A 23,786-nucleotide genomic window follows, 5' to 3' on the forward strand; every position below is an offset into this window, starting at 1 on the left:
AAACATGTGAATAGGCACACTGACCTCAACGGGACTATGGCTTAAATGCTTTGCTGAATCTGGGCCATAATGCTTAGTACCTTACAAAATCATATCAATACTGAGTTTAGTTCTCTCTCCAGCTGTGGGACTGGAGAGAGAGGCAACACTACAGCATCTTTCACACCTCTCACTATACAGCAACAGAGCTGGAAACGGAGGCAATTCATAGACTCATCTTTCTCCCTTCAAACAGCTTGAGGCCCTGCAAATTGTGTTCCAGTCAATAGCAATGTCAATGCACAGTACTTTCAATACTAACATAACATAGTAGTACTGCTGATAATCCAGTGTGAGTTTTGGTAGATTTTATAAAAATGACCTTAAAATATTCTGACACAAGTTAATCCTGTGGGAAAACTAGCATCCATTAAGTACATTCAGTCAGAAATATCTGTTTGTTGCAACGTTCCTAACATTTTGAAATGCATGTTTTTCCCAAGAGCAAAACATTTTTGCAAAAGCTTCAAGGACTGATTCAGACCTGAATCAAAATGAAGCTGTAAAAGATAGAACCATGGTTTGAAGATATAAAAATAATGTTAATGTTAGTGCTTATTGATTCTGTAATAGGATGAAAGCAATACAGAGGACTGATTCACACAAAGTGTGAGTTTACACCATACTCCTATCCTAGTGTGTTAGCACTTTTCAAAGACTATATATGTTAAAAGAAAGAGTTGCCAGTAATTAATAGAAAATTAAATTATTTAATTTTACTAGATTATTTTAAAGCTTGTAATCCTATTTTAATTAAGATTGGTGGTTTAGGATTGGATGTTTTTGTTTTGCCTCTTAAAATATTTTGGTGTGTATGTAGGCTGGTGCTCATGAAGGTGAGACACATCACATGGTCTTAATCCAGGTTTACTTGGCAGCTAGCATGGCTTTTTCCTGAGCTGGTAGAAAGCAAACTTTGGTCATAGTCAAGTGTATTGTAAAAATTCAAGACCATAGTTTCTGTTCTGCTGAAGCCACTCTGCAGAGTGTACATGGCACAAAATGGCAATTAAAATAGCTGAAAATAGTTAGTGGAGAATTCCCCTTTGGGAATTTTCCACCAACTCTACCATCTCCTACTGCTGCACCACTCACATCCCAAGAGTAGGGGAATGAGGGTACTTGTCGAAAGTTTTCTGGGTGTGGGTATGCATGCATGATGAGGAGAGAGGGATGAATCAGAGTTTCACTATGCCTGACTCTCCACTGGCATAGAATCCATTGTGGGGGTGCGCAACTGAGAATTAGAGACCTGCAACCAGTTCACTGCAGCAGCCACTGGTCAAAACATCCAAGCTCAGTCATAGTGCAGAATCAGCCCTAAAGCTACCTTCCCAATCCCCAAACATCAATCCAGTCTTGAGTAAACTTGCGTATGCTCTGAACCCCATCATTCTGAGAAAGCACAGGAACAGATCTGTACAGTCACATGCCTAGAACCCCGACTAGGTGTATTCTGTTTGCTACCCAAGATCCATAAACCTGGAAATCCTGGACGCCCCATCATCTCAAGCATTGGCACCTTAACAGCAGGATTGTCTGGCTATGTGGACTCTCTCCGCAGGCCCTATGCTACCAGCACTCCCAGCTATCTTCGAGACACCACTGACTTCCTGAGGAAACTACAATCCATCGGTAATCTTCCAGAAAACACCATTCTGGCCACTATGGATGTGAAAGTCCTCTACACCAACATTCCACACAAAGACGGACTACAAGCCATCAGGAATAGTATCCCTGATAATATCATGGCTAACCTGGTGGCTGAACTTTGTGACTTTGTCCTCACGCACAACTGTTTCACATTTGGGGACAATATATACCTTCAAGTCAGCGGCACTGCTGTGGGTACCTGCATGGCCCTACAGTATGCCAACATCTTTATGGCTGACTTAGAACAACGTTTCCTTGCCTCTTATCCCCTAACACCCCTACTCTACTTGCGCTACATTGATGACATCTTCATCATCTGGACCCATGGAAAAGAAGCCCTTGAGGAATTCCACTGTGATTTTAACAATTTCCATCCCACCATCAACCTTAGCTTAGACCAATCCACACAAGCAGTCCATTTCCTAGACCCTACAGTGCTAATAAGCGATGGTCACATAAACACCACCCTATACCAGAAACCCACTGACTGCTATACTTACCTACATGCCTCCAGCTTCCATCCAGGACACACCACACGATCCATTGTCTACAGCCAAGCTCTAAGATACAACCGTATTTGCTCCAATCCCTCAGACAGAGATAAACACCTACAAGATCTCTATCAAACATTCTTAAAACTACAATACCCACCTGCTGAAGTGAAAAAACAGATTGACAGAGCCAGAAGAGTACCCAGAAGCCACCTACTACAGGACAGGCCCAACATAAAATAACAGAACGCCACTAGCCATCACCTACAGCCCCCAACTAAAACCTCTCCAGCTCATCATCAAAGATCTACAACCTGTCCTTAAAGATAATCCCTCACTCTCACAGATCTTGGGAGACAGGCTAGTCCTCGCTTACAGACAGCCTCCCAACCTGAAGCAAATACTCACCAGCAACCGCACACCATACAACATAAGCACTAACCCAGGAACTTATCCTTGCAACAAAGCCCGATGCCAGCTCTATCCACATATCTATTCAAGTGACACCATCATAGGACCTAATCACATCAGCCACGCCATCAGAGGCTCATTCACCTGCACATCTACCAACGTGATATATGCCATCATGTGCCACCAATGCCCCTCTGCCATGTACATTGGCCAAACCAGACAATCTCTACGCAAAAGAATAAATGGACACAAATCTGACATCAGGAATCATAACATTCAAAAACCAGTGGGAGAACACTTCAACCTCTGTAACCACTCAGTGACAGACTTGAAGGTTGCAATTTTGCAACAAAAAAACTTCAAAAACAGACTCCAAAGAGAGACGGCTGAACTCGAATTAATATGCAAATTAGATACAATTAACTTAGGTTTAAACAGAGACTGGGAATGGGGGAATCTATTTCCCTATGTTAAGTTCTCTGCACACCTTCTATGGGTCATCTCAATTATCACTTCAAAAGTTTTTTTTCTCCTGCTGCTGATAGCTCATCTCAGTTGATTAGACTCTTCCTGTTGGTATGCATACTTCCACCTTTTCATGTTCTCTGTATGTATAAATATCTCCTGTCTGTGTGTTCTATTCTATGCCTCCGAAGAAGTGAGCTGTAGCCCACGAAAGCTTATGCTGAAATAAATTTGTTAGCCTCTAAGGTGCCACAAGTACGCCTGTTCTTTTTGCGGATACAACCTAACACGGCTGCCACTCTGAAACCTATCATTCTGAATGTATTGCATCCACACTTGCATTCCTTCCTCCCCGTCTTTGAATTTATTACTGGTGGGAAGATGGTTATGAAACGAAGAGGCAGGGCCTGTGTACCTATCGCCTGTAGAATTGGTCTGCGTTGCTTCTAAGATGCTGAATGCAGCACTGTGTATCCAAAACTGTGGATCTGGGGAAACAACATATTTAGAGGACTCCAACTACACATAAGAAAAGTTGTATTTTCATGGCTGTAGTAGGATAGGAGTTGGACGTTGTAGCTGTGGGTCTACAAGTCTATCCATAGGCATATTGTTAAACTGATTGTAGATTATTTGGACAGGAGATAAATACTATGGATGAATGAATTTTAATTTTTCACCTGGTTGATAATCTGTGCGGGGCAAATACGTAATGAATAGTTTGTCAGGCTGCACTCCAGAGACTGAGTCAGAGTTATGAGGAAGTTAATGTTTTTAAATAAAAATGATACATTAGTTTAATTCAGATAAGGAATTCACTATTTTAGTTTTCCTTGCAGTTGGTTTAAAAATGTAATAAATGCAAAAATGACCACTTTGTCTTTCAAATCAATGTATGAAGCTTTCGTAAAAAAAAGTTTTAAAATGATAGCTTTGGGATTCAACCTTTTTAATGTACCTGGGTTTGACATTTGACTGCATGTGACTGTTATGAACAGGTCGAACACTTAATTTGCCCTGAGCAGAAACAGAAGTCTAAACACAAAAAACATAAATCTGACCTGTAGAGACACGAGAGGTGGGGGATTAAGGAAAAATGTATGTGTCTTGTTCATATCTGTATGTTATTGCATGACATTACTACAATATTGTACATTATAGACCACATCTTCTGAGTCAGGGAATTTAGGGGTGTGGAACAGAATCCCCAACCTGAGGCTACAGTGTGGCAATAAGACAATTACTTGACATCAGTCTAGTGCAAGTTTGTGTACACAAGCAGAGGAGTCAAACCACTAGCTCATAGTGTAGACCTAGCCATAGATGGAGTGCCACAGAGCATAGTTCCCTGTGTGCTGCCCTTCTCTTTGTGCAGCGGTACCATACTAGCTGCACTGCCTGGGCACATGAGGCAGCCAATTCTGTCATTGTATGAAGAAGATATCAGTGTTTTTATTCTAAATTTACCATATTTGACATGAAACAACAGGAATGTGGGACCAAGTTACGTTTCTTAAAGAGTAAACTTGTGTCCATTGGTATAAACAGTGCTATGATTCAGTCAAATTATCCATTATCTAGATTTAATGCATGAAAGACAAGTATGCAAAATACATTTGTCAGAGGATAACGTTTCATGAAGTTAACTGTTTCCATATTACAGCAACTCACAAAAAGACCTTTATATATAGTACAATGAATTTGATTGCAAGTATTGTGGCTTTTTGTACAGTAAAGATGGTAATGCTGTTATATAACCCAGTAATAACTTACAACATGCTACCTTTTTCTTAGAGAATACATGTACATTGACACGTTGGTTACGTTTGTATGACTGAAAACATGAACATTTGCCGGTATAGAATAAAAATGTGCAGATTTTTCACCTGTCCAGTTTGTTTTATCATTATGACTTTATTTTCAGTCTCTCATCTTTGCCTTATTCCAGTTCAGATTTATCAAAGCTTTTTACAGCAGTTCCAGGAAGCTATTTATATGAAGTGTTTCTAGAAAAATCTAATTCTACCATCATGAAAATTCAAAGTAAATACCAAGATACTAAATTCATCTTCTTCACCCTCCACAGCAATGGAGTTCCATGAAAACCTACACAATATAGGAGCAAAAGAAGGTTTAAAAGAAAGGAAACTACAGAAAGCAGTAGAGAGTTTTACCTGGAATATTACAATTTTAAAGGTAATTGCTCTTCACTAGTGCTGGCAATTATGTTATTTATTCCATTCACACTTGGTCTTATAATTATACTGTCTTATATATCAAATTAGTGGTCACTGTGTGACCTGATTTCACTTCTTTTACTATCTTTATAAATTATCTCAGGTATCCTGAAAGAGTAACAGGCTGTCAACATGAATTTAGACAAGTACATTGAATTTTACCATTGTAATTTCTTTGGGGTTTTTTGTTTGGTTTAGTTTTTGATAAGTTCTTTGTAAAACCTTTTAATGTTAACAGGGTCCCCTGTGGTCCTGAATATACGTATGGGACAGTGATTATTGATTTCTGTGGAATAAATAGGGCTCTGAAGAGGCTATGCAGTTGTTCAAAATCTATTCAATGATTTGAAAAGGAGAAGCAGTATTGAGATAAATGCATATCGAAATAGGAAATAAATACAAGTGTTGATTTTTAGTAATCTATGATGAATAGTGTTTAATGATGTATACATAAATGTATTAATACTTCTGATTTGAGTCACTGAGTATGTTTGACTTAGAAATTCCCTCTGCTTTTTCTTAAGCACATTTTGCTTACATTTTGAGTGAACATGAAGTGATGTAGTGTAAACAGTTTCCAAGTGGACACCCTCAGACAGTTAAAATGCAGAACCATTTCTACATTTGTCGTCTACAGTCTTTCTGCACAGTAGCGTAAAATAGTTTGATAGTTATCACAGCTGCCTCCCTTAACTTCTCCAATTCAGTCCTTCCAGACTCATTTTAAACAGATTTCTATTTAAATTTAGTAAAAATTCCCTGTCCCCTGTCCAGCTGAGTACCTCATCCCTACAATAAAGGGTAAAATCTATTTTAATTACAAAAAAGTTTCATTTCTTTCTCCCTCTAATGCATGCTTTTTAAACCCTGTCTCTTTTAATTGTTGAAAATAAATTTTCCTTCTACCCCCTTCTCAGCTTAGTTCTCCCCACACTCGTGTTGTTATTCCCGTTATAGAAAAACATTACATACAAAACCATCATCCCCATGTTGTTCTCCCACACTTGCTATCCATTTCAGCTGACAGATGCTGAGCTGTGTTTTTCAGAGTATTTAAGATGGCAAAAATCCTCTTTGATCCCAACTCTGGGGAGAAACAAAAATAGGTTAGATTCATTAGAGCATTCACAGGTAACAAATTCTGTTGGTAAGGTTCCAAGTTCTGTTTAAAGTTAAAGGGGCCAGATTGTCCCTCAGCTTCTGCTAGATCTGGTGGATCTTAGCATCATTCCTCTGTGTCTTGGGACTCTTTGGATGCATCGGGGGATCATGGTCCAACATTGTGGAGGGCATGAGGGGAAGGAGTTATCTGCTGCACATTTGTGTCCTGAGCATGAGAGATCAGCTTGGCTATTCCTACCTAATTTAACACTGCCTGAAGCAACAATAACTTAGACCTCATGTCTGCATCCTAGTCAGAGTGTAGAGAGTATTCTGTATTTGCAGTGTCTGGTCAGTGGCATCCCAATGTCTGCAGGAGCCATAATGCTAGGGTTGGGGGTGGGGGGCAGAATAGCAGTATGGTAGACCACTCACAGTACTGAAGGCCTGTCACCCTCACATGCCATGCTCTTGGGACCAACAAGGTTGGGAGGTGGCAGGCTCTTCCTTCTGAGGGGACGGAGCTCTTTAATGTTCACCTTGCTTTGTTTCCTCCCACACTGAACTCCCATCTGCAGAAGGGTACCACTTGTACCATAGAAAATGCTATAGCAGAACAGACCAATGAGCCATCCAGTCAATACCTTGTCTCTGTATGTAGCAAATGTTGATGGAGATATGCCACACTGAAGATGTAAAACATTATTGAAAAGTGCCTTACAAATATTAGACAACCGCAGCAGCCCTTTAATTATTATTATTCTCCCCATTTTGTAAATGGGGAAGATGAAAGACAGATAGGTCTCTCTCTTCTTGAACTCTGGTAATCCAGGTCTCAGTCATAGACTTGAACCAGTCTCAGATGCTTCAGAGTAAGGCGTAAAAAACATCCGATGCCTCGAAATGTGGTACTGTCAGTGATACGGTACCATGCCATTTGAGAGGATGCTATATCAGAGAGGCTTAAAAATTAAAGCCAACTTTATATGGCTTGGAAAAACTATGATCAATAGGGCAACTGACTGAAGTACATAATGTCTTAAATAGAGACTGTTTCAACCCAGGTGGTTGTTCTTGAACAAAGAGGATTAGATGAGAGCACACATGCAAAGTAAAATTAAATATATTCAAAACATATTATGCAGTATTTTCTTTTATTCAGCAGCACATTTTTATTAAGAGAGAGAAATAAAAGTATATGTTAAATCCAATCCAATCATAGGCCATAACATAAGAAAGCTAAAGTGTTACCTTGGACTATATGTATAGGGGAGCTCCGATTTACTCCTCATTTTTAGTGAGTACACCTTTTCAAACAATAGCAAAGTACTATCAGTTCCTAGTAGTTAGAGATAGAAAATATATTAATATGTTATTGAGTTAATTCTCATGTAAAGCCAAGATATTTCCCCTCATTCCAGACTACTCTTACCCAAAAGACCCCTTGGTGTCTCTACACATAAATAGGAGGCCTCTACAGAGAAGAGAACAAAAAATAAAAGAGGAAAAATAGCTCTCAAATCATAGAAAAACATCAGTTGGTTACAGAAATACATGAAAATACTTTACTTTATAGCAGAGGCGTGGAGCACATCATTAAATATTACAATGTCATCAGAAGAGAACTATCAAAATAGAAAAATACTAGAGGAAAAAGGTACAGTTAAGTAGGGCTCAACATGCTGGGGACCCAGATATGGCCAATACGTGGCTGACTACAACTGTGTATAGTGTTTTCATAATATTAAAGAAGGTTCTAGGATATTTCAAATTTAAATACTTCATCTGCTTAGTAACAGACTAATTTAGTGACCTCCGTGTTTTGCATACATAGATTCGTCTTTTTCACCTGCCTCCATCAAAAGGATGAGGGATCTCTAAGCTAATAGCAGTATAGACAGCAGTTCTTCTAGGTCTTGGTTATTTTAGTTGCAAGTTGTGCACCTCACAACAGTGTGAACCAGGGCCACAACTGTCAAAAGTGACTAGTGATTCCTTTTTTGGGTGCCCAGGTGGAAACACTTTAGAGGTAGGGGGTTAATTTTCAGAGGAGAGGTGCTCAGAACATAGTTAAATTTAAATTGTTTCAAAATGAGCACCCAGAATCTCTAGACACTTCTGAAAAATTAGACCTATATTGTTAGGCACATTTACAGTTAGAATTTGGTCAGCACATGCCAAATTTTGAATAGCTGAACAAAGGCCATATAAAGTGTGTTTGTTCTGCCTGAAAAAGTTGTGGGGCTGAGACACAGAACTTTCAGGCACAACTAGACTGGTTGTCTGAGTAGCCAGACACCAGGGTCATTTTTCCAAGGTTCCAGCAATCATGATCTGTTCATTCAACCTCACACAGGGATTCAGCCCAGCTAGTTTCCTTTGCATTAAGTATGCTGGGTGTAATCCTGACCCAACTGAAGTCAATGGCAAAGTTTCCATTGACTTACTGGGCACAGCATTTAACCACTTTGGTGTCATATCGGATGCAGGATTTGGATTTATATGCATGCATTTCCTTGAAAAACTTTTAGAACACTAGCCCGTTTTGTACACAGTTTATCCAGTATAAATCTGGTGTATTGGGATACATAGGGATTATTCATGCTGGTGTAAAATATATCCCGATTGTATTGCGTTTCTATTAATGACACAGGGAAGCATTTTTGGCTTCTAGCGCAACTGATTCCCAGGCCTCCAGCAGGTACATATTCATTCAGCTCCTTTTCCCATTGATCCATGAATTACAGTTTTGTGGTGAGAGCAGAGCTGCTTGGAATTTGATATATATCCACTCTGTAATACTTAATTGAAGAACAGTGAAATCATTAGTATTTAAATCTCTAGGTAGTCTTGTGAAATGTGGTTATATATTTTTATTATTTGAAAATTTTTGGTGTTTAAATTAAAAAGTTAAAAAAAAAGGAAGTTAGAGATTTTAAACTTCTGAGTGCATTAACTGTCTACTAGCTTCAACCTGCTCCCACCCCTCTCCAAAGAAAAACTTTTAAGAACCATCACAGTTCAAATATTAGCATTTTCTTTATATCTCTAGACATGTCAGGTACGAATATCAATTCTTTTGCCAAAACTGGAAAACAGGATAGAATATGGATAATTATTTCTTCCTCTAAATATATTTTATGTTATACGAGCATAATGAGCTTGTGTTATGAAGGGTACAATATTGTGGAGCCCCTGAAAATAATTTAAGAAATAACGCATGTGGTTATCTTCATGAAAAATCCACTGAACATCATTAATAGAGAAGAGATCCTGGTGCTCGCTGACTGTGGAGGTGCAGCAAGACACTATATGTATGTCCTTGGCTTTCATATGATGGTAAATGAAAAGACAAGTCCACTTTCTTAAAATTTCTGCAAACAATTTTTAAAAGTCCAGCTACTTTGTTTGGGACACTAGCAATTAATTCTAAATATACTCCAAGATAGGCACTGACTGCATAATTAATTTTAAATCTATTACAGTATTCTTGTTTTGCATATCGCTGGCATACAAACTTGTTGTTTGTGTGGGTTTCTTTCTCCATCAGTGCTGGGTGGCTTTCTAGTTTCATTTGTATTTATTGTGTACTCCACAGGAACATTGCAAAATCTGCCCCTTCCACCACTACCATATATTAAAAAAGCATTTTCTAAATATTCATCCTAATGAGAAGTTTGAAAAACAATTGACATTCTTATGAACTTTAAAACCAATAGATATTCCTACCAATTGCAGAAACTTTGTATATAATAATAATAATAATCATGTGTATAAATCACTTTTTATCAGAGGATATTAAAGTTCTTTGCCATTATTACTTCACACTTACAATCTTTTTGTGAGGTGTCACTTTGTCAAAAAAAAGATTGACCTGTCTATTTGTATATTATATTTATAATATAGATATTTTAACTGGTTAATGCCACTGAAGTTTGACATAGTTTTCTTCACCTCTACAGGCAGAGTCACTAGGTAATAAGATTGTAATTCATTCCTGGAAGTACTCTGATTTCAGACTAAATGGAGTTTTAATAGTGATTGTAGTGCATGTATTGTGAGCTAAAGAAAAAGTGTGAGCTGTGGTCATGAAGATGTATATTGTGACTTTATATTAGGACCTTACATGTACTTCAAGGTATTGAGTGTAATGGTCAAAGTACTACATCAGAAATTTAGGGTCTGATAGGGACAGTTGAGACTAGAGACGGTCAGGGCCGGTGCAACCATTTAGGCAACCTAGGCAGTCGCCTAGGGCACTGGCATTTGGGGGGCGCCATTTTCTTTGGCAGCGACTGCGGCGGCCGGATCTTCGGCCACCCTGGTCGCCGCTGGCATTTACGTGGAGGGTGCTGGGGCAGGGAAGCGCGGGGAGGGCCGCTTCCAGCAGGTAAGGGGCGGGGGGCACGCAGGGGAACTCCCCACCTGAGCTCACTGCTGCCCCACCTCCTCCCCAAGCATGCCATGGCCGCTTCACTTCTCTCACCTCCCAGGCTTGCAGCGCCAATCAGCTTAGGCACCGCAAGCTTGAGAGGCGGGAGAAGTGAAGCGGCCTTGGGGTGCTCGTGCTCATGCACGGAGCAGGGTGAGCTGGGGCGGCGGGGGGTGCTTCAGGGTGGAGGATGAGGAGCTGCTGCAAGGGGGACACCTCAAGCGGAGGTGGGGAGCTGCCACGGGAGGGGGGCGTGTCAGGCTGGAGGCACGAGGAAAGGTGGAAGTTTCACCTAGGGCGCGAAACATCCTTGCACTGGCCCTGGAGAGGGTGCAGAGAGTTCCTTTCAGCACACCCACTAATTGCAGTGTTCATGCCCCATAATGTGTGTGTGGGTATGATCAGTACTCCATCCACTCCTCTGAGGAAAGCACATCTTAAATATTAAGAACCATTGCTGTGGACTGTCCCTCCAGCCGTTGCAGTATAGATATACTTTTTGAGGCTATCTTTATGCATCAAGAAGGAAAAATATACAATACAGGTTCATTTTATTTGCTCTGTATTTCCCTATGGCTATTCGAAATCAGCCTACTTCTTTTAAGCAAAAAGCATAACCTCTTATAAAAAAGCAAAGTCATGTTAATCTGAACACTACAAAAACATCCTCATGCTGAAAACCAAAGGTCAATCTCAGCTCCTTCATAGGGAAAGGTCAGGAATGTAGTACGCAGCCAATGTAATTTCTAAACAAATTACCGTATATACTCAATCATAAGCCAGTTTGTTTATAAGCCGATCCCCCCAAGATGGATTAGTAAAAATGGAAAAGATTTTATAACCCGTTAATAAGCCGACCCTATAATTCAGGGGTCAGCAAACTTTGGTTTGTTTACCTTGAGCGTCCGCAGGCACAGAAGTAAACCTAAGTAAACAAAGTGTCCTGGTGTGCCAGCTGCTTACCCTGACGGGCCGGGACAACAACTGGTGGGGAAATTTTTGTAGGGGGGGGGAGAAGCTGGGAGTCAGGGGAGTAACCCCTGTGACCACCCCCTACATGACCCCACCTCTAGCCTGGGACCCCACACTCTCCCCATCCAGGGCCGGCACTAGCATTTAGGCAGCCTAGGCAATCGCCTGGGGTGCCAGGATTATTCGGGGGGGCGGCATTTTGCCGGGGGGCGGCAGGTGGCTCCGGTTGACCTGCCACAGTCGTGCCTGCGGATGGTCGGCTGCTCGCGCGGCTCCAGTGGACCGCCTGCAGGTATGCCTGTGGCAGCTCCACCGGAGCCACGGACCAAGGGACCCTCCGCAGGAATGACTGCGGCAGCTCCACCGGAGCCGCGGGATCAGCGCGGGGGGCGGCAAAATGGCCGTGCACCTAGGGCGCGAGAAACCCTGGCGCCGGTCCTGTCCCCATCCCATCCTTTCCCACCTTATCTGGGGAGGGCCAGGGGAGGATGTCTCTGAGCTGTCTGGAGCTGCTCCAGCAGACTGGGCAGCACGGCCGCAGCCTGCTCTGGCAGGCCAGATCGGGTGGCACAGCTGCAGCATGTTCCAGCGGGCTGAGCCAGGCGGCATGGCCACAGCATGCTCCGGCACCTGGGCGATGCAGCCACAGCCTGCTCTGGGGAATAGGGCCAAGTGGCACGGCTGCAGCCTGCCAGCCCCAGAGCTGCAGTTGCTTTGGAGACTCGGGGGAGAGCAGCGTGGCCAGAAGTGGAGAGACTCTGGCCTCGCCTCTTCCCTTCTGTCTCGGCTGGCTGTGCTGCCTCTCCTTGCTCTCTCTGTTGGGGGGAGGGGCTGTGTCCCACCTCTCCCTCTCTATACCTGTTCATAAGCCGACCCATCTCTGGTGCTTCCCTTTGTTACTAAAAAATTCGGCTTATGAATGAGTATATATGGTAAGCTGTATTTCACCTTCAAGTTATAGATATTGATTCTCTTTAATTGGGGCAATTGAACTCCAGTTGGAATAGTGGAAAATTTGCTAAAATATTAAAATAAATTGATAATTTCTCTATTAAACAGCTTTATGAACTGAATATGTTATAACCAGTATTCCCAAGGCTTCCTAATTTGTAATTATATGGCCAAATTCATCTTGGGTATACCAAGGAGTTACAGACAGAAGTGGACTCGTTCTTGTCCAGCTCAGTACCTTGCTTCCACCACCCTACCTCCTGCAGACTGCTTGTATGGCCTTGGCAACTGTTCTTTAGCTTTACTGAGGCACAAAATGGAAAGGCTGGATGTATTTAAAGGTTGGCCCAGCTGGCTTCATAAATTGCTCCCAGTCAAAGTTCAGGAAAGCCTTAAAGGGATTAAACATGAAAATTTAATGACCAGAAGAATTTTGCTATGTAAATATTAAATATCCGTTTTAAATATTAACCACAAAAGTTCTTCTGATGTTAAGCTACTGTTAAAGTATAGGTAGGATGGAAACTGGTGTCAGTCACCAGCACTTGGGTTCACAACCCATTATTGTCACAAAATGTCGACAGTTTTCTAAATCATAGAATGGTTTCACCCATAGACTTAGAGATTCTGTTTGTCAAATATATCTCAGATGTTCTTCACATGCAGCTTGTCTACACTACCAAAAAAAAATTCTTGACAATGAGCAATAGCACTAGGAGTAGCTTAACTGGTACTGAATGTAGGTTAGCTCCCAAGTATTGACATACTGTGTTCAAACTTGCAGGTTTTTTGTGGGGCAGATAATCCCACAATATGTGTGTTTGGTGAAGAGTGCTTCTCTTCAGTATTGTCAATTTGAGCACAATGGGTACAAATTTCACTTAATGAATGTGAAACCATACAGTGCAAAGCGGTTGTTATCAATGAAACAATAAGGCGGGTACTGTACCTAAATACTATTTATAAATATACTTACAAAATTACCCTTTGTCAATTGTTGAGGGCCCACCCAAATGCCAGCATGAACTCCTTGTTTATTCAAAATGGCTACAAGACTGCAATGTTTTAAACAAAACTTACCTAAACACAAGAATTGCTCATGATGGCCACTCCTTCTGAACTCTTTGACCTGGCAAGGACACATGCCTGGTCTTCCCCAGCTGATCAAAGACAGACTATGTAGTAGTGCCAGCTCCAAGGCCTACCTTGTGGCACCTACACCAACCATTTCTGATTCAGAGCAAGGGGGTGTCCTCATACAAAGTTACATCAGCACAGGTAATTGATGGTTTGATGCTTTTTCTCTCTGATGGCCTACAACTGTGGAGTTTACCATCAATTCCATGCCCTCCACCTCATAATCATCCCAACCTAAAATCAACAGTGGTGATTATTTGGAGATGGTTACCATCTTGTTGGAAAGGAGGACGTTTAAGAACCTGCACAGCCATGTACAAGAAGCAGCACAAATACCTGCACTAGAAAAAAGATGCACAGTGTAACCAATACATATTCAAGTCAAGATGAACTGCATTTTATCGACATGCCAGTGCCAATCCTTTTCTTATTCAAATACTGCTGCCCTTTAGACAGACTACATTGGAGCACCCTGTTGAGCCAGCCAATCTGGTGGCTCAGTGCTGTTCTATGACCACCGCATTGTGGTATCTGCCCTCCCATTTCTTTAAATTCCTATTTCCTTTTTAATTTCTGGCCAACAAGTCATTTTAAAAGTAAAATATACAGTAATAATAATGACAGATACAGTAGAATCTGTGACAAAAAAATTAAGCTTCAGTACAGGATACAGAGTAAAGAAATTGTAAAATGGTTGAGACATTCTACTTCTTATTGTGTCACATTGGATCAAAGCCAACATCTCATTTCACAACCAATAGAGGAGATGATAAACCCAAACCCCTTTCCTTTTTTAATTACCTTTCAGTTTCTATTCAGATCTGACATTACAGCTCATATGTGAAAATATCAAAGTGAAGCATGAGCTTTTCCATGCTGATGAAGTTGCTCTTCTAGGGTAGAATTCAGGTAAATGAGAATGTACATTCATTAAGGAAATTTAATTGATACTGCATATTAACTCATGACCTCTTTTTTTAACAGTTTATAAATGAATATCAGTGTTGAAGTCTGATGTCCTTTAAAGCAATTACTACATAATGGGCCACAAAGCAATACTCTACTGAATTCATTTTGTGAATTATGAACAAATGTTAATACAGTAGATGCTCATTTGCAGCAACACCTTCTAAGAGCAACCACCACTTATGAACAACATGAATGTCTACTGTACAGTATTCTCCCAGTTATGCCAGTAACATGCATTTTGTTCAGATAATCGAGAGCTCTGATGAAGAAGAAGGCAGGAGCCCTTCAGCAGGGGATGGCCTCACCAACAGCCGAGAGTTCGTCATTGTCCTCCCCACAGTCCTGGTTGGAGATCTCTGCTGTCCCTTCTCACTCACTCCTGTGACAGCAGAGCTGCAGAGGGCTCCATGTGCTGCTGCTGAGCTGGTGACAGCCAATGCTAGCACAAGGTGTGAGGGTGAGGCTGCGGTCCTGACAAGGCAGAGAAGAGACACCGCCCCCCCCGGCCAGTGTCTGCAGCGATTGAGTGTCCACAGCCCTGCAGAAGTGAAGGGAGCCCTCTGCAGCTCCTCTTTCACAGCCCCACATGCTTAATCCCTGTGACAGTGGGGACTGAAGAGGGCTCCCTGCACTGCCACAGGAGCCATTCAGCATCAGGGTGGCCTCCCCACAGCCAGGTGGTCATCCTCCTGGCTGTGGGTCCTGGCTGAGGTGGGGAGGTTGCTCTTTTAACCGAACCTCTGCATTATCCAAATCCCTTCCTTGTTCCCGCATGAGATACATGTTGTATAGGCAGATATCTCATCTGTCTCATGATGAGGAATTCTGATAATGTGGAGGTGCAGATAACAGGGTTTTGGGTTAGCAGGTGTATTCTGTACATGAAATAGACTATTGTGCTTTATTCTGTTGTTCCTTTCTTTAGTGGACAGCAGTCGTTATAGTCCAGAATGGCAGCTTCCTCGCAATTTTCCTTGTACATGCAAACGCCTTACTGTTCCCATCCCCAGATTGGTTCCCAACCATGTCAGATTTGGTGGTAGCATATCTTGGTTATGTGGACAGTTTTCTAATGGAGACTGGATTCAGAGAATTAAGCTCATTTCACTTTTGACCTAACCCAGATTTGAAGGCGAGCTCTTCAGAGGTGAAAGGCTGGTGGAACTGACATCGCTATAGAGCCAACAAACAGCATCTCGGTTTAGTTTTGGAATTGGTTCAGGTTCCAGGATTGAGTTGCCTTTAAAGATCAGGTTATTTTTGGGGTAGCTGATCGCTTTGTTTCCTTGAATGTTGTTTTCCTTTAACTCATTCGGGATTATGGTGTCTGCATATCACTCTTGTTTGAGCCATTGGTTAGGTTTGCATTCATTTTGGAAGGCATGGGTTTGGCATACATCTTGGTCTTGCAGCATAGATTTTCAGAGCATGGGATGTGACTGTCCACAACGAAGGGTGAATGGCCCACAATTTCAATGCATATATATATTTCAGTTGGCAATCAATTGTATATAAAAGTACTTTGCTTTGTGAATCAGGATCAAATAGTGTGTTAAGAAACTGGGTTCTTCTGTAACAACATATAAGGAGTTGAGGATCGGTTTTGCATGTCCTAGTAGTTCCTCATTTAGAGGGCTTATAGGATTGGGCTTTTGTCTAGTCATCAAGACATTTAACCTGTAACAAATGAATTACTGTATTTGGCCAACTGCTGAGTTCTAAATTGAGAAGACAACTCTTTGAATCTGTACAAAGGAGCTTTTTGGTTTTATTTTATTAAAGTCCATGTTACTGTGTTTTGCTGTTACTTCAGTAAGCGCTATAGCTGAGATTGCATGACCCTTTCCATTCTGTCACACCACTCCCCCTATCTTCAGTCATTAAGAATTTTTTGAAACTCTTACCTTTTGAGAGACTTTTTTTTTGAAGCTTTGCCACTTCCTAATTACAATTTGTTTGGAAAGTTTTAGGAATAGTTCTGCCTATATCAGTGTTTCTCAAACTGGGGGTCCCACCCAATAGGAGATTTCAAGGCTATTGTAAGGGGGTTGCGAGATCACAAAAACTATTGCTGGGAGGAGGGAGGTAGCTGGAAGGGTAGAGGTGGGTACAGCAGTCGCCGCTCTCCGGCCACCCAAGGCTAAAGGCAGTGCCAACGCCAGCAGTAGCTCAGAGGTAAGAGTGGCAATACCACAAGTATGTTCCTATGAGTATGTTTAGTAATTTGCTATCGTCTTTTTTGTGGGGGGAAGGTTATCACAGCCTGAAATATTTTCAAAGGGGGGGGCCTAGCAAGATAAATTAGAGAGCCTCTGGCCTATATGAATGAAATACCAATGGGGAAAAATACACTTTACCCAAGCACTGGTAGCAAAGTCAGCACTGTCATGAGGGGTAGACATGGTCAAGAGTTGAACTCCTGCACTGATTGGATCAGCTACCCCAAGAATGCATGTACCAGCACCAGCCAGATTTATCAAGACCTTCCAATCCCGCAAGAACTGGAGTATTCACTTCTTTTAACCTAACTCACCCTGACTGTGCTGAGACTCTTTGGCATCAAGAACTCCAGCGCAGTTGCCAGCAGCACCCAGATCTGCAGCGTCTGTGATGGATCTAGAGCAGGGGTAGCCAATCTGTGGCTCCAGAGCCACATGCGGTTCTTCAGAAATTAGTATGCAGCTCCTTGTATAGGCACCGACTACGGGGCTGGAGCTACAGGTGCCAACTTTCCAATGTGCCGGGGGAGGGGTGCTCACTGCTCTGCCACAGGCCCTGCCCCCACTCCACCCCTGAGCCAGCCATGCCCTTGCTTCAGAGCCTCCTGCACGCCACAGAACAGCTGATCAGGAGGAAGGGGAAGGTGGGAGGCAGATGGGGTGGCTGCTAACATATTACTGTGGCTCCTTGGCAATGTACAATGGTAAATTCTGGCTCCTTCTCCGGCTCAGATTGGCCACCCCCGATCTAGAGTATTCAGTCTCCTCAGCAACCTTAGGTGATGATCACAAGTATGATCATGTGTACTCACTGAGAGCATTACCACTACCCTTTACCTCCTTAGGAATTCCAGGGGCCCTCATCACTCCCAGAAACATGCTTCCTCACACCAGGCCCTCAAGGCCCATACTTCTGTGACCCTGTTGGGCACCTTGGTCATCTCATGGGAAGCAAGAAAGACTACTCAGACTGACCATACATGCCTAAGGCTCCTTCATTCATTTTTTCAGCAACTCAAGCAGCGCCCGAACTCCCACTAACTCAGGTGTCTTGTAGTCATGAGGAGGAGCAAGAGGCAACAAACCCTTCCTCCAGTAGATTCCTCAAGGCCAGTTGCTTTGTCATCATCTCTGGGTGAAGCAGTGTTGCTCTTCAGGGCCCCACAACTGGATGACTTTAAGGGAGTGGCTCTCAAACTTTTGTACTGGTGACCCCTTTCACACAGCAAGCCTCCGAGTATGACCCTCCCTTATAAATTAAAAACACTTTTTAATGTTTTAACACTATTATAAATGCTGGAGGTGAAGCGGGGTTTGGGGTGGAGGGTGACTGCTCACAACCCACCACGTAATAACCCTCTAAGGGGTCCCAATCTCCAATTTGAGAACCCCTGCTTTAAGGCGCTACAAGACTTCTGGAAAAAAACAACGGCACTCCAGCTACCATTGGAGAAGGTGCAGGAGCCCACCCACAAGCTAGTGAATATTTTGCAATCTACTGCTCGGAATGATAGCCTGACCTATAAATGAGGCAATAATGGATTCAGCCCAATCACTATAGCGGACCCCAGCTACAACTGTTGTCACATCCAGGAAAGTGGACAGAAAATATCAATTTCCACCTGGAGATGTGGAATATTTTACAGGCACCCTGGTTATCATGGTGGCCAACAAGATGGCAAGACAGAACAGAGCATTGCTGAGGGAAAAGAAACCGAAGAGGCTAGATTTATTTGTCAAGAAAGGCTATTATTTGGCTTATTTTGACTTGCCAACTATCAATTGTTTATTGGGGGATAGGAGGAGTTCGATGGAGTCCTGTCTTATACAAGAAGTCAGATTAGATGGTTACAATGGTCTTCTCTGGCCTTGGAATTGATTAATCTTTGGGGATATTCAAAAAAAGGAAGCAAGACTTTTAAAAAAAAATTCAAAGCCAAAATGGCAGGGCTCAAAGAAAGGAAATGTGTCACTGTAATAGCCCTTACCAAGGAACGGTGCCTTGTATGGTTCTGGGGTGAATTAGTTTGAAAGAATGATGAACCTTTGAATATTGGTCCTGTGGAAAAACAGTACGTAATCATGTAATTAAAGACTGTGTCACACTGCCTCTCCACTGGGGGAAAATGAATTCTGGCATTTCCTAACATTGAAGTGCTTTACTTTGCAACCTCAGGAGTGGACTTTTAACAGAGTGTGTGTGTAATTTCCTAGGTTTTTAAACAAGCAAACGGGGGGTGTGTGTGGAAATTCCATCCTGTGGCATTATATTGACAACCCCATGGTCCATCAGCAGGGTTGGAATCTTTAGAGCCATTGCACTGACCTCTGCCACTTGAGTTGAGTACTGAGTCTCATTATCCCTTTGCTGTCAGCAACTATGTTAGAAACCCAATGGGAAAAGAGTGCCATTCACCCCGCACCCCCCAGGTAGTCCTATTGCTATTTGTTAATCTTGGGTTCCATTTCAGGCTCTGGATGGGAGTGTGCTCTAGTGGGCACAGACTCTTCTGCCTATTCCTCTCCCCTGACTTGACTCATTCTGCACCATTCCCTTCAACTTGTCCTAGTCCTGTTCTTCTCCATCCTTGGTTCCTTGCCCCAGTACTGTTCTTCAAAACTTACCCAGGCCCAGTCTCCCTACCTAACCACTGCTAGTCTCCCCAGCCAGGCTCACTGTCCTAGACCCAGTCTCTCCTTTTCTCCCCTCTCCCTCACCATTTCCAGTCCCAGTCTTCTTGCCCAGCCACTCTCAGTTCTCTTCTCTTGGGTCCTCCTCCCATCCATCCCACTCTTCTTCTGCAGGCTTGTCATCCAGCGTCAGTCACCCTGTCCACTCCAGCTCCCAGTCAGTCCCTGTTCTCTCCCAGCACCCCGGCTCTTTCTCAGCTCTCCCCAAAAGGTCTTAGTCCTGGTCTTCTTGTCCAGTCAGTCCCAATTGTCCCCAGCTCCTTGTCTGATTGCAGTGTTCTCCCCATAAGCTAACTATCTCCCAGCCCCCCCTGAATTTCTCTCACCGTCTCCCAGTGTTCTCTCCCAAACAGTCCCGGCCAGTGTCCTTGTCCAATCACACCCAGTCCCCACTCCCAGTTCCAGATACGCCCCCCCCATCTACCCACGGTCCAGCTCTTGTTCCCTCTACGTTTGAATCAGACAGCTTCCTCCCCCTGTGGCCTGGGCAGAAGCATGGGCATTAATAGCACAGGAAAGACCATCTCCCTACTTGTAGTTCTAGGGCCCAGCCCAAAGTAACAGGGAGCAACCATTACAGAGAAAATCAGGCTTCACACTTGTAGCCCTAGGCTGGATAGAACATGCACGACCATATGCAGGCACATGCTCCCTGAGGACAGACTCTGGAAATTTAGCTGCTTAAATTGATGAAATCTCTACTGAGCATGTGCAAACTTCAATTTTTCAAAGGCTTATCACTTGGCCAAACAAACATATTTTTACATCAAACGGCACATCCCTAATACAAAGGCCATCCCCCTGCCAAATTACAAGTCCTTGCTTTAAAATATCGAACACTAGAGCCATTCAAAGAAAAGGCCTCAAGAATTTTTTAATGGACAGAAAACCCCACTTTTTTCTGTAATCTTGTTATTGGAAATGGCTGAATATTTTATGCTGAAATTTTTCAGAAAAAAAATCAGCTTGAGGCCAAGGCAGTATGGAAAATTTCAGCCCAAACAGTTAAAGATTCACATAGTTGTAAGCAACGGAGTCTCATAATGGGGAGTGTCAGGCAAGCTTAACTGTAGGCTGAGCCACCAGTACAACTTATAATAAACAGCCTGGTTAAAGTTCTAAAACTGCATTCTAACTAATCCACATAACAACTTGTGCTGGAAACAGATGCACTCTCACTATGACTCACTTGTTCTACCGGAATGTTTTAAATTGACTTTCTTGGTTGTCATGTTTGAAGAAAAAAAAAGAAGTCCTGGTTTCCTTTAACAGATGAAAGAATTAGAAAGTTATTGAAGCCAGTGCCGCCGTGGCTGAACTTTCTGTTGCTTGACTCCCCATACGTGGAACATGCATTGCCAATTGCAATTTCAAGGAGGAATATTTTTTTGTATACAACGTTTTCCATTTGTGTGGTTCAAACAGAAATAATTTGGTACATTCTGATTCCATATGAAAATGTATGTGTCAGTACCGTAACATTCTTTAGCAAGTTCTATACTGATCTGGTATGCTTACTCAGAACTGGCTTACCCTGTTTTACTTCTGCGAGCAAAGGGCGGCCCTCCAGAGAGTGCAAATGTAGTCTCCTTTGCCCCAGGAGCCTCTCTGCACAGGTTCTGTGAAGTCTTCTCTGTGCAGTGACTCAGGCAAGAGGCTGTTCTCTGTAGCATGGTCAGCCCATGGATTCCTGCATGGACATAGCATATGGAGGAGTTGGTGTTTGTAGCAGCATTGCCTTGTGGTGGTTCACCTCTTTGGCTCTTCCTCAGCACAGCTGCAAGTAGTGAGAGCCTAGCTAATGACAGCATGACTCCACCAAGGGAAGGGAGGGAGGGACAGCAATTCCTGTTCTAGGCCTGTCCTTTCTCTGAGCTTCTCCTTGAGCTCCGCGTAGTACAGCAGGACAAATACAATTCCTTGGAAACATCATCAGTGTAACCCCACTGAGTTTTCAGTCCTCTCTACCCCTCTCACAAGGGCTTTCTATGACACACGCCCTTATTTAGGTTTATGACTAGGCTACTGTTGAGTGAAGAGACTTGCTGGTAAACAAAAAAGAAAAGCATGTAACTGCTCTGTGAGGTGTACAAATGAATCCCCACATCTGTCTGCATTAATAAACAGCATGAGTTAAAAACCGGCTCTGAAAGCTGTTGGATAGCGAGGGTTTCTGTTCTTTTGTTTATACATCCAGTTGGCTCCAGAGAAAGCAAGCAGCATGGCTTCTAACTAACGCACAGTAATCTGGTTTTGATCTTCATGAGTAGGGCAACTGTACAATAAATCTGAAAAGAATCCTATTATTGACTGTATGTTCTAACTGTACTTGTTCTTACAGGGACAAGCTGATCTTCTAAAATATGCTAAAAATGAGACATTGGAGAATCTGAAACAAATCCATTATGCCGCTCTTTCATGTGGACTCAATAAACCAGGCACTGAAAATGCAGAAGTCTCAAAGCCCCGTCGAAGCCTGGAGGCCATACCTGAAAAGTCAAGTGATGAAACTGGAGAATGAGGGAACTTTCTACTCATAATTCTGGAGTTTATAACTCTGCAACCAATTGTAGCTGCACAGGACATTTGCTTTGCACTTAATATTGAAAACTATATTTGGAGTTTTTAAAGCACAACTGGAAAAGCTAATTACAATCTATTAAAACTGTGAACATACTTTGCAATTCTGCGTGTGATGGCAATGAAATTGTTTAACATGGAAATTATCCTGCTGGCCAAAATGTATATGTGTAAAATATATCATAATTCAGTAAAGTGTGCTGAAAAGGGAAGGTGGATTCATAGGTGGACTGTGACTGTGCTTGATTTTCAAAATAATTAGGTGTGCAATTCCTTGATTTTTGTGCAAAATTCAGTAATTGTTTGTAATACATGGGTATGCAATTGTGCACCTAACTTATGAAAATCAGGTCAATAAAATGAATTACACATTCTCTAAAAAATGTGAATTTTATTTTAGACACTTGAGGGTATTTGGGTTAGAAGGGAAATTTTTTTTTTCTTGTTGAGCCATAAGTAAAAAGGTGAATGTAACTAGATAGTGCTCACTGACACTTCAGTGCAGTATAGGAGAGCCATTGTGTGAAAGGAAGATGTGCAATCAGTCTGATATAGCCTAGGCCTGAAGACAATACATACCTATGAACTTCAGCAAATGTGTACAGCTAATGTAAAAGTGACCAAACTGCGAGTAAAGTGTTATAAATAATTTTTCATTCTGTGAAGTGAAGTGTTCACATTAAAAGCAAGTTTTGTGATATCTCTCCCATGCAAGTAAATCTTTTAACTAAACTTTAACTTTATTTTTCAGTTTAAAAATATTTTCTTCCATACACAATAGGTGATATCTCAGTTACGAGGTTTGTCAAAAACCTGTTTCTGTTATTTATTTTAGATTAAGAGTACATTCGCTACTGTACCTTTAAGTTATTATACAAACTTAGAGCCATCTATTAGGGCTTCTGATTTAAGTGCAGTGTATCATCACACAGTGCAATATAGTCAAAGAAAAATAAGATTAAAATGCAGCTTCTATTCAGCAGGGGGGATTTTAATGAATCCTTGAGTGGCACTTTACACCAGACAGAGATTTAACTTATACCAAACCAAGGCCCTGATTCTGCAATGAAAGCTGTATGAATGGACCTCTTCATCTACACAGAATCTTGTTGACTTTAATGGAGCTCTCCCTAGAGCCAGCAGTCCGCCTACATGGATCTGATTACACAATAACCTTTAGTCGTTAAAGAAGTTGAACGCACTCTATGCAGTACCCTTTGAATTTGCTTTTCTAAATGACATTCTGTACAGAGTAGGAGATGATTGTAGCAGGTGCTGCTCACTCAACTTCCAGTAAGCAGATCATATACTGCAAGCCCAAAATATTATGCTCCTACTTAGGCAAAACTTCCATTGACTGTCATATAAAGATGTAAAATATGGTGATAGTCACCATTGCTCTTTAAGTGATCTTTCCCAAGGCTGTCAGCTGTGAGGT

At 42.2% G+C, this 23,786-nt stretch overlaps 1 protein-coding gene across 5 annotated transcripts in view; it reads left to right on the forward strand.

Moving 5' to 3' along the window:
• Positions 1-23,048, forward strand: part of PLCL2 (phospholipase C like 2) — a 187,469-nt gene extending 164,421 nt beyond the window's left edge. For 4 of the 5 annotated variants that reach the window (XM_050938319.1, XM_050938317.1, XM_050938318.1 and 1 more), the window contains 2 exons: positions 5,146-5,255; positions 22,110-23,048. In XM_050938319.1, coding sequence (XP_050794276.1) covers positions 5,146-5,255; positions 22,110-22,289 — 290 coding nt within the window. In that variant the 3' untranslated portion in view covers positions 22,290-23,048. The remainder of the gene's footprint in view (positions 1-5,145; positions 5,256-22,109) is intronic. The other variant, XM_050938320.1, reaches the window with a different exon arrangement.
• Positions 23,049-23,786: the final 738 nt, after the last annotated feature.

The sequence above is a fragment of the Gopherus flavomarginatus genome, chromosome 2 (genome assembly GCF_025201925.1).
Source record: "Gopherus flavomarginatus isolate rGopFla2 chromosome 2, rGopFla2.mat.asm, whole genome shotgun sequence".
NCBI lineage: Eukaryota > Metazoa > Chordata > Testudines > Testudinidae > Gopherus > Gopherus flavomarginatus.